Below are 13,253 nucleotides of genomic sequence, written 5' to 3'. Positions count from 1 at the left end.
CAGCGGGTGGAGAGAGGTGCAGGCACTGCCACCCCCAAACTTTGGCTTCAGTGTAAGCGACCATGAATAAAAATGGACTTCGCTGGGAAGTATGGCTCATAATAAAGCCTATTCTCAAATATCCCCTGGGAGGCGAGGGGTTAAAAATCCATTTGTGGTAAGTGTACCATGACAGCCAGCTCGTATCCCTGGAGACAGAAGATACACACACACACACTCCCCGCTGTTGTATCTTGTGATGGGTGTGAGAATGAGTGTGTGTGTGTGTATATATACGGGGCATCTGTGTGTTTGTAAATCTGAGAATTAGTGGAGCACACACACAAACAGACACATACAGATACACACACAAACGCACCAAAAACACGCATCAAACACAAACAAAACACAAGCCAAGTAACACTGAAAGTTCTGAGATGTAGACATTAACAGGGAGTGGTGTTCTGCTGTTTTAACAGGTGTTGGAAAGTACAAAGTTCAACCTGCTTTGGCCTTACACGCACAACACAGATTCACCATTATGTAGAAATAGGCCGTGGACATTATCAAATGCTCAAACATACATAAAACATCTTCACTCTGGGTGGTGCATGTGAGTGTGTACATGCGCCTGTAATTCTGATAGCATTGACATTTAAAAGACAACAAAATACAGGTTGTGTTACTTTGGTGGATAAATGTAAATATGAAGAGACAGATAGAGTGCGAGAGATGGGTAGCAATATGGATGAAATGGTGAGAGAAAGAGAGAGAGAGAGAGGTTCTAACTTTACCTTGATACTGTCCAGCCAGGGAAAATCTGTCTGCAGCTGCTCCGCCTCCCTGGCCAGCCTCTATACAGGAAACACACATGAAGCAGAGGTCAGGGTCAAGGGTCAATACAGAGGTCAGGGTTAAAGTCTCCGATGGGTAGGTGTCAGAGTGTGTGGTTGTGTGTGTGTGCCAACCTGTTCTCTAGGGAAAACACTAAGTGAACTAAGTGCTGTTCATAGACTGTATAATTCTAGAGGCAGTGACTGGTGCCAAGCTCAGCATGCTCCTCAATGGGCTTACACATTTCTCCAAACTGTCAGGGAATTTCATTTCTGTAAGGCGCAAGCTAAATGACTACAATTTCAGGCCATGTACTGTAGCAAAATGGTGCCAGACATATTTAGGCTAGCTATAGTGTGTTGGAGAAAAACTGTGATTACAACGATGTTATTCCAAGGGTAATACAGGTAGCATTTGGAGTGGAGAAGGTGAAGGCCATTGAATAACATGAACATGTTGAATACAATTTCACTTTCCAAACCAAAAGGACAAGGAATGTTTGTCAAATGCCTTTTCGTGGCTAAAGGGGTTCAGTGCAATGTTGCTTGCTTTATTTTTGTATTCTCTGCACGTTTTTCTCATTTTGGTTCCTAACTATTAATTGTTATAATATAGGTCTGACATAATTAATTGCACAGGGATTATAACATGGAGTATTACTGTCTATGTGTAGAGGCTTATGGGCGACAGACAATACCTTGTCGCCCAATGGCAAAATAGAGTGAGTCTCTAAAGAGACAGTCTCTTCCCTGTGTCTGCATGGTACCATGCCTCAGTACTGTGTCTAGGTTTCCACTCTGTTCCCACTTCAACCCCCTAGGGAAATATCTGGTTTGCGTCCCCTATCCAGTCAGCCAGCCAGTCAGCCAGCCAGTCAACCAGCCAGTCAGCCAACCAGTCATCCAACCAGATAGTCAGTCAGTCAGCCTGCCAGCCACACAGTCCCTGGGCTAGAAAATGACAAACCCTTTTTAGACTCCCACTAAGTGGACTTTCATTTCTGATACATCATCAAAGGGACCACATTCCCCAAGCACATTTTCTTCTCTCCTAAAGGACGGACAGTGATAAACTCTCGTTAGAGAAAGAAGTGTCCTATTTCTGTCTGAAGGTCCACCCCCCTGAGCCCCCCATCACCAAGACCCTCCCACTCACAGCTCGCCAGACATAGCCCCTCCTACTCCGTTTATGATATCACTAACCTTGTTCGTGAAACAATAGCTGAATGCCAGGATCATAAGTGTCTTAATCACCTGAATGAGGATTATATTAAGAAACAATGAAATGTAGATTTTATTCAGTCACAACTAATAAGGTGAACCAGTGAAACAATGACACATACAGCAGAGCTAATTAGTCTAATGAAATGATCGCCACAAAGTACATTAAAGGAAACTATCTCAGTTGTGTGACAGTGTGGCGTTGTGTATACAACGGAGGGGTCAACCTAGCTAAAGGGCACTCTTGAGTGTTCGTAATCCAACAGTTTTCAATTAGCGATCAACAGTGGAGTGTGCTGCTGGCTAAACAATTACTTCCAGATTCGACACTGCTCTGAATTGGCCAGAGAACTGAACATATGGCTAAAGGGTTAGCCCTCTATGCCACATATGGCAAAGCAATAACAGATGTAAGTGAGAACCTTTTGTCTCACCCTTCATGTATAGTATGACTTTGCATATACTCTAAATGATTTGTGAAGATATAAAAGCCTTTACGAGTTGTTGTTTTTCTAAAGTGGGACCTTTCAATGCCAAACGGTGGTAGTCCGTCAATACGTCTCTGTCTATCTGTGACGTCTCTTCAAGGAGACGGAAATTATAAAAAGGAGAAGAGGACATGAATCATGATGAATGAGGAAATACAAATGTAGTCCATGACACTGCATATGAAGAATGGTTCCTCCCTCCTTCTCTGTCCTTCCTTCCTTCCTGATGATCTGTCTTCTTCCTCAGTCGTCTGTTTCTTTGGCTTCTTCCTCAGTCGTCTGTTTCTTTGGCTTCTTCCTCAGTCGTCTGTTTCTCTGGCTTCTTCCTCAGTCGTCTGTTTCTCTGGCTTCTTCCTCAGTCGTCTGTTTCTCTGGCTTCTTCCTCAGTCGTCTGTTTCTCTGGCTTCTTCCTCAGTCGTCTGTTTCTCTGGCTTCTTCCTCAGTCGTGTTTCTCTGGCTTCTTTCTCTGGCTTCTTCCTCAGTCGTCTGTTTCTCTGGCTTCTTCCTCAGTCTGTTTCTGTTTCCTCTGGTCTCTCTTCTTCCTCAGTCGTCTGTTTCTCTGGTTTCTTCCTCAGTCGTCTGTTTCTCTGGCTTCTTCCTCAGTCGTCTGTTTCTCTGGCTTCTTCCTCAGTCGCCTGTTTCTCTGGCTACTTCCTCAGTCATCTGTTTCTCTGGCTTCTTTCTCAGTCGTCTGTTTCTCTGGCTTCTTTCTCAGTCGTCTGTTTCTCTGGCTTCTTCTTCAGTCGTCTGTTTCTCTGGCTTCTTCCTCAGTCATCTGTTTCTCTGGCTTCTTCCTCAGGGGTCTGTTTCTCTGGCATCTTCCTCAGTCGTCTGTTTCTCTGGCTTCTTCCTCAGTCATCTGTTTCTCTGGCTTCTTCCGAAGTTTGTTTCTCTGGCTTCTTCCTCAGTCGTCTGCTTCTCTGGCTTCCTCCTCAGTCGCATGTTTATCTGGCTTCTTCCTCAGTTGTCTGTTTCTCTGGCTTCTTCCTCAATCGTCTGTTTCTCTGGCTTCTTCCTCAGTTGTCTGTTTCTCTGGCTTCTTCCTCAGTTGTCTGTTTCTCTGGCTTCATCCTCAGGGGTCTGTTTCTCTGGCTTCTTCCACAGTCGTCTGTTTCTCTGGCTTCTTCCTCAGTTGTCTGTTTCTCTGGCTTCTTCCTCAGGGGTCTGTTTCTCTGGCTTCTTCCTCAGGGGTCTGTTTCTCTGGCTTCTTCCTCAGTCGTCTGTTTCTCTGGCTTCTTCCTCAGTCATCTGTTTCTCTGGCTTCTTCCTCAGTCGTCTGTTTCTCTGGCTTCTTCCTCAGTCGTCTGTTTCTCTGGCTTCTTTAGGGGTCTGTTTCTCTGGCTTCTTCCTCGGTCGTCTGTTTCTCTGGCTTCTTCCTCAGTCGTCTGTTTCTCTGGCTTAATATAATAAATATATCCCATTTAGTCAGTTTCTCTGGCTTCTTCCTCAGTCGCTGTTTCTCTGTTCTTCCCCAGTCGTCTGTTTCTCTGGCTTCTTCCTCAGTCGTCTGTTTCTCTGGCTTCTTCCTCAGTCGTATGTTTCTCTGGCTTCATATGGGTCTGTTTCTCTGGCTTCTTCCTCAGTCGTCTGTTTCTCTGGCTTCTTCCTCAGTCGTATGTTTCTCTGGCTTCTTTAGGGGTCTGTTTCTCTGGCTTCTTCCTCAGTCGTCTGTTTCTCTGGCTTCTTCCTCAGTCGTCTGTTTCTCTGGCTTCTTCTTCAGTATTGTGTTTTTACAGTCTCTCAGTAAGGCTCCATGTCTCTGGGCCGTATCTCTCCTCTAGCAGCGTAAAGTAGTACCTCCCTGCTCCAAAACAGCCATGTGTCTTCATGTGTCTCTCCTTACTGTGTGTTGGCCCAGATGAATGGGCTACACAAACAGACCATGAATCAGACTGAGAGACACCAATCTATGTTGGTGGCTGGAGCCAAGCCACTTAGTGCAGCTGGATGAGCATAGTGAGATCAGAACAGTACAGAACAGATAAGACCAGTACAGCACAGGCCGGCCCACACAGTACAGAGACATGGACCCAGTCTAACTACTGTAAAACAGCACAGTCCAGCAGTTTCAATATCACTGCTTTAATGTCTCTAACACCATCTATATCACTGATGGTGATGCTACAGACAAGGTCAAGCAGTAGAAACACTATGTGCTGTCCAACAGAGTGCTTTACTGTAGCTATACATCTCCAACCCTTCACACTATATAATCGACTAGCTGACAGTATTACTGTACTGTACAAGAGGTGGATGGATCATCAGAGCTGTTTGTTCAGTCCTTGTCTGTGATGTTACTGCAAGCCTGGCGGATCCGAGGATCTCTCTCTCACGATCTCTCTATCTGTCTGTCTCTCTCACACCTCTAAACTTGTGGAACTTAAAAGCCATAATGAAAAGCTCAGTGAGAGGCGATTAGCACATTTAATATTCCTAACTGTTCTATTTGCTCTGTTCCAGAGGAGAGTGGTTTAATCACTCAAAGTTGTGTTATTTTAGGAGGAATGACAGCATACCAGGGTTCAGCCATGTCATGCTGTGTTGAGCCCACTAAACGACACACCACACCGTAACGCCTGCCCCGCCCACCCGCCTGTCTGATTTCTGCAGTGAGTTAGGGTCCTCCAGTCCAGACCTCCACTCAGCCGACCTGTGTGACAATAAGGGCACTCAGCACAACACATTGTTCTCCGGGTTGATCTCGAGGGCACTCGAAAAACAACACTACACAGGCCACTCAACAAAACACACTGTGTTTAGTCCGTGTGATTGCGGCGGCAGTGTATTGCGGCACTCAACACCTGTTTATTGACCTCTAATCACTGTGTCTGGGTGACATACAGTAGTCTGCAATAACATAGGGCCCTTAACACTGTGCATGACTGCTAAAGGTGGTTCGATAACATCCCCACAGTGACATCTGCAGTTAGAAAAGCCCCAAAAACAAGTCTGCTCTGACTTGCTGCCTGTCAATCTTACCAGTGACCAAGTGAGCATTCAGACACTTCCTTCACATAAGGTTAAATCTACCAGTTGGTCAGCAGTATTTTGCCTGAGTCCTATCACCCTGTATCCAGTAGGGGGAGAAGCTCCAGTCTGACTGGACCAGTGGTCCTCCTCAGCAGCCAGCCAGTTGAGCCTGTTAGAGTGAGTGCAGTCCATCTGCAGAGAGAGCCCATTATGTCTGTCTCTCTTCTAGCACTGGGCTGGGATTATGGTCAATCATAGAAATCACTCAGTCCCACAACTACCACCACAGATGGAGGGACTTTCAGCTCCAGGATTTAAAACATCTCAGACTCACTCTTTCTCTCTCTTTCTGTCTCCCCCATTATTTTATCTCTTCCTCCTGCTTTGTCCTCCATCATATGCTGTACATAACCTGTCACTTTCTCTCCATCTGTCTTACTTTCTACCTATCAGCAGGGTTTTACCCCTCCTCTAACTTGGTCTCAATCTAACCACAAGACTATTTCCAGCTTCCACTTAAAGTGACTTAAAAAAATACTGTCAATTAATAAATCAATCATCGATTACTCTCTGAGAAGAACAGAGAAGTAAATTGTGTACAGTACAATGATAGCCTACTCCAGCAGTACTGTATCATTTCAATCATTTTAGTCAATAAGATTCTTGCTACGTAAGCTTAACTTTCTGAACATTCGAGACGTGTAGTCCACTTGTCATTCCAATCTCCTTTGCATTAGCGTAGCCTCTTCTGTAGCCTGTCAACTATGTGTCTATCTATCCCTGTTCTCTCCTCTCTGCACAGACCATACAAACGCTCCACACCGCGTGGCCGCGGCCACCCTAATCTGGTGGTCCCAGCGCGCACGACCCACGTGGAGTTCCAGGTCTCCGGCAGCCTCTGGAACTGCCGATCTGCGGCCAACAAGGCAGAGTTCATCTCAGCCTATGCCTCCCTCCAGTCCCTCGACTTCTTGGCACTGACGGAAACATGGATCACCACAGATAACACTGCTACTCCCACTGCTCTCTCTTCGTCCGCCCACATGTTCTCGCACACCCCGAGAGCTTCTGGTCAGCGGGGTGGTGGCACCGGGATCCTCATCTCTCCCAAGTGGTCATTCTCTCTTTCTCCCCTTACCCATCTGTCTATCGCCTCCTTTGAATTCCATGCTGTCACAGTTACCAGCCCTTTCAAGCTTAACATCCTTATCATTTATCGCCCTCCAGGTTCCCTCGGAGAGTTCATCAATGAGCTTGATGCCTTGATAAGCTCCTTTCCTGAGGACGGCTCACCTCTCACAGTCCTGGGCAACTTTAACGTCTACCTTTTACTCATTCCTCTCTGCCTCCTTCTTTCCACTCCTCTCCTCTTTTGACCTCACCCTCTCACCTTCCCCCCCTACTCACAAGGCAGGCAATACGCTCGACCTCATCTTTACTAGATGCTGTTCTTCCACTAACCTCATTGCAACTCCCCTCCAAGTCTCCGACCACTACCTTGTATCCTTTTCCCTCTCGCTCTCATCCAACACTTCCCACACTGCCCTTACTCGGATGGTATCGCGCCGTCCCAACCTTCGCTCTCTCTCCCCCGCTACTCTCTCCTCTTCCATCCTATCATCTCTTCCCTCTGCTCATACCTTCTCCAACCTATCTCCTGATTCTGCCTCCTCAACCCTCCTCTCTTCCCTTTCTGCATCCTTTGACTCTCTATGTCCCCTATCCTCCAGGCCGGCTCGGTCCTCCCCTCCCGCTCCGTGGCTCGACGACTCATTGCGAGCTCACAGAACAGTGCTCCGGGCAGCCGAGCGGAAATGGAGGAAAACTCGCCTCCCTGCGGACCTGGCATCCTTTCACTCCCTCCTCTCTACATTTTCCTCCTCTGTCTCTGCTGCTAAAGCCACTTTCTACCACTCTAAATTCCAAGCATCTGCCTCTAACCCTAGGAAGCTCTTTGCCACCTTCTCCTCCCTCCTGAATCCTCCTCCCCCTCACCCCCTCCTCCCTCTCTGCAGATGACTTCGTCAACCATTTTGGAAAGAAGGTCGACGACATCCGATCCTCGTTTGCTAAGTCAAACGACACCGCTGGTTCTGCTCACACTGCCCTACCCTGTGCTCTGACCTCTTTCTCCCTCTCTCTCCAGATGAAATCTCGCTTCTTGTGACGGCCGGCCGCCCAACAACCTGCCCGCTTGACCCTATCCCCTCCTCTCTTCTCCAGACCATTTCCGGAGACCTTCTCCCTTACCTCACCTCGCTCATCAACTCATCCCTGACCGCTGGCTATGTCCCTTCCGTCTTCAAGAGAGCGAGAGTTGCACCCCTTCTGAAAAAACCTACACTCGACCCCTCCGATGTCAACAACTACAGACCAGTATCCCTTCTTTCTTTTCTCTCCAAAACTCTTGAACGTGCCGTCCTTGGCCAGCTCTCCCGCTATCTCTCTCAGAATTACCTTCTTGATCCAAATCAGTCAGGTTTCAAGACTAGTCATTCAACTGAGACTGCTCTTCTCTGTATCACGGAGGCGCTCCGCACTGCTAAAGCTAACTCTCTCTCCTCTGCTCTCATCATTCTAGACCTATCGGCTGCCTTCGATACTGTGAAGTACAGTTCCCGCTCAGCCCAGTCAAAACTGTTCGCTGCTCTGGCCCCCCAATGGTGGAACAAACTCCCTCACGACGCCAGGACAGCGGAGTCAATCACCACCTTCCGGAGACACCTGAAACCCCACCTCTTCAAGGAATACCTAGGATAGGATAAAGTAATCCTTCTCACCCCCCCCCTTAAATGATTTAGATGCACTATTGTAAAGTGGCTGTTCCACTGGATGTCAGAAGGTGAATTCACCAATTTGTAAGTCGCTCTGGATAAGAGCGTCTGCTAAATGACTTAAATGTAAATGTAAATCACAGTGCCATCCGTTTTGTTACTAAAGCACCTTATACCACCCACCACTGCGACCTGTATGCTCTAGTCGGCTGGCCCTCGCTACATATTCGTCGCCAGACCCACTGGCTCCAGGTCATCTACAAGTCCATGCTATGTAAAGCGCCGCCTTATCTCAGTTCACTGGTCACGATGGCAACACCCACCCGTAGCACGTGCTCCAGCAGTTGTATCTCACTGATCATCCCTAAAGCCAACACCTCATTTGGCCGCCTTTCGTTCCAGTTCTCTGCTGCCTGTGACTGGAACGAATTGCAAAAATTGCTGAAGTTCTGAGCAGCTAACCGATCGCTACAGCTGTACATAGTCTATCGGTAAATAGCCCACCCAATTTACCTACCTCATCCCCATAGTGTTTATATTTATTTACTTTTCTGCTATTTTGCACACCAGTATCTCTACCTGTACATGACCATCTGATCATTTATCACTCCAGTGTTAATCTGCAAAATTGTAAATTTTTCACCTACCTCCTCATGCCTTTTGCACACAATGTATATAGACACAATGTATATTTTTTCTACTGTGTTATTGACTTGTTAATTGTTTACTCCATGTGTAACTCTGTGTTGTCTGTTAACACTGCTATGCTTTATCTTGGCCAGGTCGCAGTTGTAAATGAGAACTTGTTCTCAACGAGCCTACCTGGTTAAATAAAGGTGAAATAAAAAAATAAAAATAAATGTACTGTACATGATTGTACTGTACACCCTTGAAATGAATGCAAGTGGGAACACAGCATTGATGTGGACCTCACGCATTGGCATATTGTCATGTATGTTCTCCTAATTAGATTAAGCCCTATAATGAGAGACATCCAATGTGAAGTTCTGATTCTTGTGCTGAGAGGACAGTGATAACATGACCATACTGTTCTCTCCTCAGAGAGACACAACAATATAAAGGTCAATAATGAGGAGAAATAATGACCCTTAATCCCAGGTCCCTGGTTGCTCTCCCATATGCAGCTGGGCATTGTAGTTCTTCTGAGCTGGCTTGGAATGAGGAAGTGCGTGGATGGGAGAAAGACCCCGAGGGTGTGTTTGGGAGACCCGGTCTCTGTTCTGTGGTCCAAAGAGACCTGTGGCAGGCCCGTTCTGCAGAGGCTGTGTGCGTAGTGCTATTATAGCCCTGTGCAGAGATAATCCCTGCCTTTGTTTCCCCCTAATCTTCCCCTTCCCTCCACAACAGAAATTATATCACTTCCTCTTGCATTTCCCCGCTCCTCATCACTAAGCATGCAGTCTGTCTGTCTGTCTCTCTGTCGCTCTGCCGTTTCCACAGAGACCAGTTACTATACAGACCAAGCAGCATGCTGCCACCTACCCACCACAGCACTAGTAGAACACCCGATTTCTATAGCAGAACGCCAGATTTCTATAGCAGAACACCAGATTTCTATAGCAGAACACCCAATTTCTATAGCAGAACACCAGATTTTTATAGAAGAATAATATATTTCTAAAGAACACCAGCTTTCTATAGCAGAACACCAGCTTTCTATAGCAGAACACCAGATTTCTATAGAACACCAGATTTCTATAGCAGAACACCAAATTTCAGTTGACCTGTGTGGCTCAGTCGGTAGAGCATGGCGCTTGCAACGCCAAGCGTCGTGGGTTCAATTCCCGCTGGGGCCACCCATATGTAAAAGTAGTGGCCCCAGCCGACTTGTAAGTCGCTTTGGACAAAAGCGTCTGCTAAATGGGATATATTATTATATTATTATTATTATATTAAATTTCTATAGCAGGACACCAGATTTCTATAGCTGTCACACCCTGACCATAGTTTGCTTTGTATGTTTCTATGTTTTGTTTGGTCAGGGTGTGATCTGAGTGGGCATTCTATGTTGTGTGTCTAGTTTGTCTGTTTCTGTGTTTGGGCCTGATATGGTTCTCAATCAGAGGCAGGTGTTAGTCATTGTCTCTGATTGGGAGCCATATTTAGGTAGCCTGTTTGGTGTTGGGGTTTGTGGGTGATTGTTTCCTGTCTTTGTGTTTGTTGCACCAGATAGGGCTGTTTCGGGTTTTTCCACGTTTATTGTTTTGTATTATGTTCATGTTTAGTTATTCATGTTTCTTATTAAAAAACATGAACTTCAACCACGTTGCATTTTGGTCCGCCTCTCCTTCGACGGAAGAACCCCTTTACAATAGCAGAACACCAGATTTCTATAGCAGAACACCAGATTTCTATAGAACACCAGATTTCTATCGCAGAACACCAGATTTCTATAGCAGAATGCCAGATTTCTAGAGCAGAACACCAGATTTCTATAGCAAAATAACATATTTCTATCGCAGAACACCAGATTTCTATAGCAGAATACCACAATTCTATAGTAGAACACCCGGTTTCTATAGCATAACACCAGATTTCTGTTGTAGAACACCAGATTTCTAGAGCAGAACACCAGATTTCTATAGTAGAACACCAGATTTCTATAGCAGAACACCCGATTTCTATAGCAAAATAACATATTTCTATCGCAGAACACCAGATTTCTATAGCAGAACACCACAATTCTATAGTAGAACACCCGGTTTCTATAGCACAACACCGGATTTCTGTAGTAGAACACCAGATTTCTAGAGCAGAACACCAGATTTCTATAGTAGAACACCCGGTTTCTATAGCACAACACCAGATTTCTAGAGCAGAACACCAGATTTCTAGAGCAGAACACCAGATTTCTAGAGCAGAACACCATATTTCCATATACAGCTTTCTATATTAGAATTCTTGAACACCAGTTTTGCACAGTAGCCTACAACAGCAGCTTTCTATTCTGGTGTGTTTCTAAAATGAGCAGCAGCTCGCTTTCTATTGTTGATCACAATCTGTCTTTACTAGAATGCCCGGTTTTAGTAGAACACCAGATTTCTATAGTAGAATGCAAGCTTTCTACACCAGAGTACCATCATTTGAGTTTGACATACTGTATAACAGCTTTCTGCATACAGTATGAACATGATCTTGTCATACAAAGGAAAGTACTCATGTTAAATGACTAGATCAATGGGATCACAGCTGGTTTAAAATAGTATTTATCCACTCAAGGCTACAGCAGAGAAGAGTCAGACTGTTGGACCTGTTTTATCTCAAGACCATATTAATATAGCACTTACTCATCAGCCTCACTGAAACTACCAGACCTAAACTATTATGAAACATATTCTGATAAGATATCCAACCCAGTAGCCATGCCATAGGGTGGCTAATCACATCCCATTCTGCCTCCAGTATGAATCCACCAACTGTAGCTGGCCCAACAGACTTGCATAGAATAGTCCCCCAATCAGGAAGAGCTGCCAGAGTTGTGACTAGAGGGAGTGCATATACGACAGGAAGTTACTTGTCGTAGCAAGTTAGGAGAGCATTTTAGCTAACCCTTGACCTCACCCTTTTCCTAACTTCAACCTAAGTCTCCTAACATGCCACGTTAATTCTCCTAACCTGCTACAAAAAAGTTAATTCCGGTCATAGCTGTACTCCCTCCAGAGCAGAACCTGCTGCCAGCTATCTCCCAAAACACACATATTTCCTGCCAGGCCACATGGGCTATTGGGAGATGTAGTCTTTTTCCATGTGAGATGTGTAGTTCCACAAGAACACACATTTTCCTCATCAATCCACAAAACCTTTGGAACTAAGCAACAGAATCATCACACCATTTCACAAAGTCCTCTAAGAGCAGGTCATCGTGGTCCTAATAATCATTCAATAGAGCAACTACAGGCTGGAATTGTCAGCAAATTCAATTAATTGTCTGCAAATTCATCTGGGTGAATACCAAAAACAACTCTATTAATATCAATGAGTGGTACAGTGTCCTTCCTAACCTAGCTCCAATGCATTAAGTACTGCAGTGCATCTCCTCATGGACTGCACCAGATTTGCCAGTTCTTGCTGTGAGATGTTACCCCACTCTTCCACCAAGGCACCTGCAAGTTCCTAGACATTTCTGGGGGGAATGGTCCTAGCCCTCACCCTCCGATCCAACAGGTCCCAGACATGCTCAATGGGATTGATATCCGGGCTCTTCGCTGGCCATGGCAGAACACTGACATTCCTGTCTTGTAGGAAATCACGCACAGAACGAGCAGCATGGCTGGTGGCATTGTCATGCTGGAGGGTCATGTCAGGATGAGCCTGCAGGAAGGGTACCACATGAGGGAGGAGGATGCCTGCCCTTTAACGCACAGCGTTGAGATTGCCTGCAATGACAACAAGCTCAGTCCGATGATGCTGGGACACACAGTCGCAGACCATGACGGACCCTCCATCTCCAAATCGATCCCGCTCCAGAGTACAGGCCTCGGTGTAACGCTCATTCCTTCGACGATAAACACGAATCCGACCATCACTCCTGGTGAGACAAAACCGCGACTCGCAGGTGAAGAGCACTTTTTGTCAGTCCTGTCTGGTCCAGTGACGGTGGGTTTGTGCCTGGTGATGGGTTTGTGCACAAACGGTGGGTTTGTGCCTGCCTTACAACAGGCCTACAAGCCCTCAGTTCAGCCTCTCTCAGCCTATTGCGGACAGTCTGAGCATTGATGTGCGTTCCTGGTGTAACTCGGGCAGTTGTTGTTGCCATCCTCTACCTGTCCAGCAGGTGTGACGTTCGGATGTACCGATCTATGCCGGTGTTGTTACACGTGGTCTGCCACTGTGAGGACGATCAGCTGTCCACCCTGTCTCCCTGTAGCACTGTCTTAGGTGTCTCACAGTATGGACATTGCAATTTATTGCCCTGGACACACATGCCTCCTTGCAGGATGCCTATGGCACGTTCACGCAGATAGGCA

General features: G+C 46.2%; 1 protein-coding gene across 2 annotated transcripts in view; it reads right to left on the bottom strand.

The window, feature by feature from the left end:
- LOC135540277 (voltage-dependent calcium channel subunit alpha-2/delta-2-like) overlaps positions 1-13,253 on the bottom strand; it is a 308,846-nt gene that overhangs the window by 159,374 nt on the left and 136,219 nt on the right. For both annotated transcript variants that reach the window (XM_064966836.1, XM_064966837.1), the window contains exon 4: positions 774-833. In XM_064966836.1, coding sequence (XP_064822908.1) covers positions 774-833 — 60 coding nt within the window. The remainder of the gene's footprint in view (positions 1-773; positions 834-13,253) is intronic.

This window comes from Oncorhynchus masou, chromosome 5 (assembly GCF_036934945.1).
Source record: "Oncorhynchus masou masou isolate Uvic2021 chromosome 5, UVic_Omas_1.1, whole genome shotgun sequence".
NCBI classification, from domain to species: Eukaryota; Metazoa; Chordata; class Actinopteri; order Salmoniformes; family Salmonidae; genus Oncorhynchus; species Oncorhynchus masou.
This window is presented reverse-complemented; position numbering and strand designations above follow the sequence as displayed.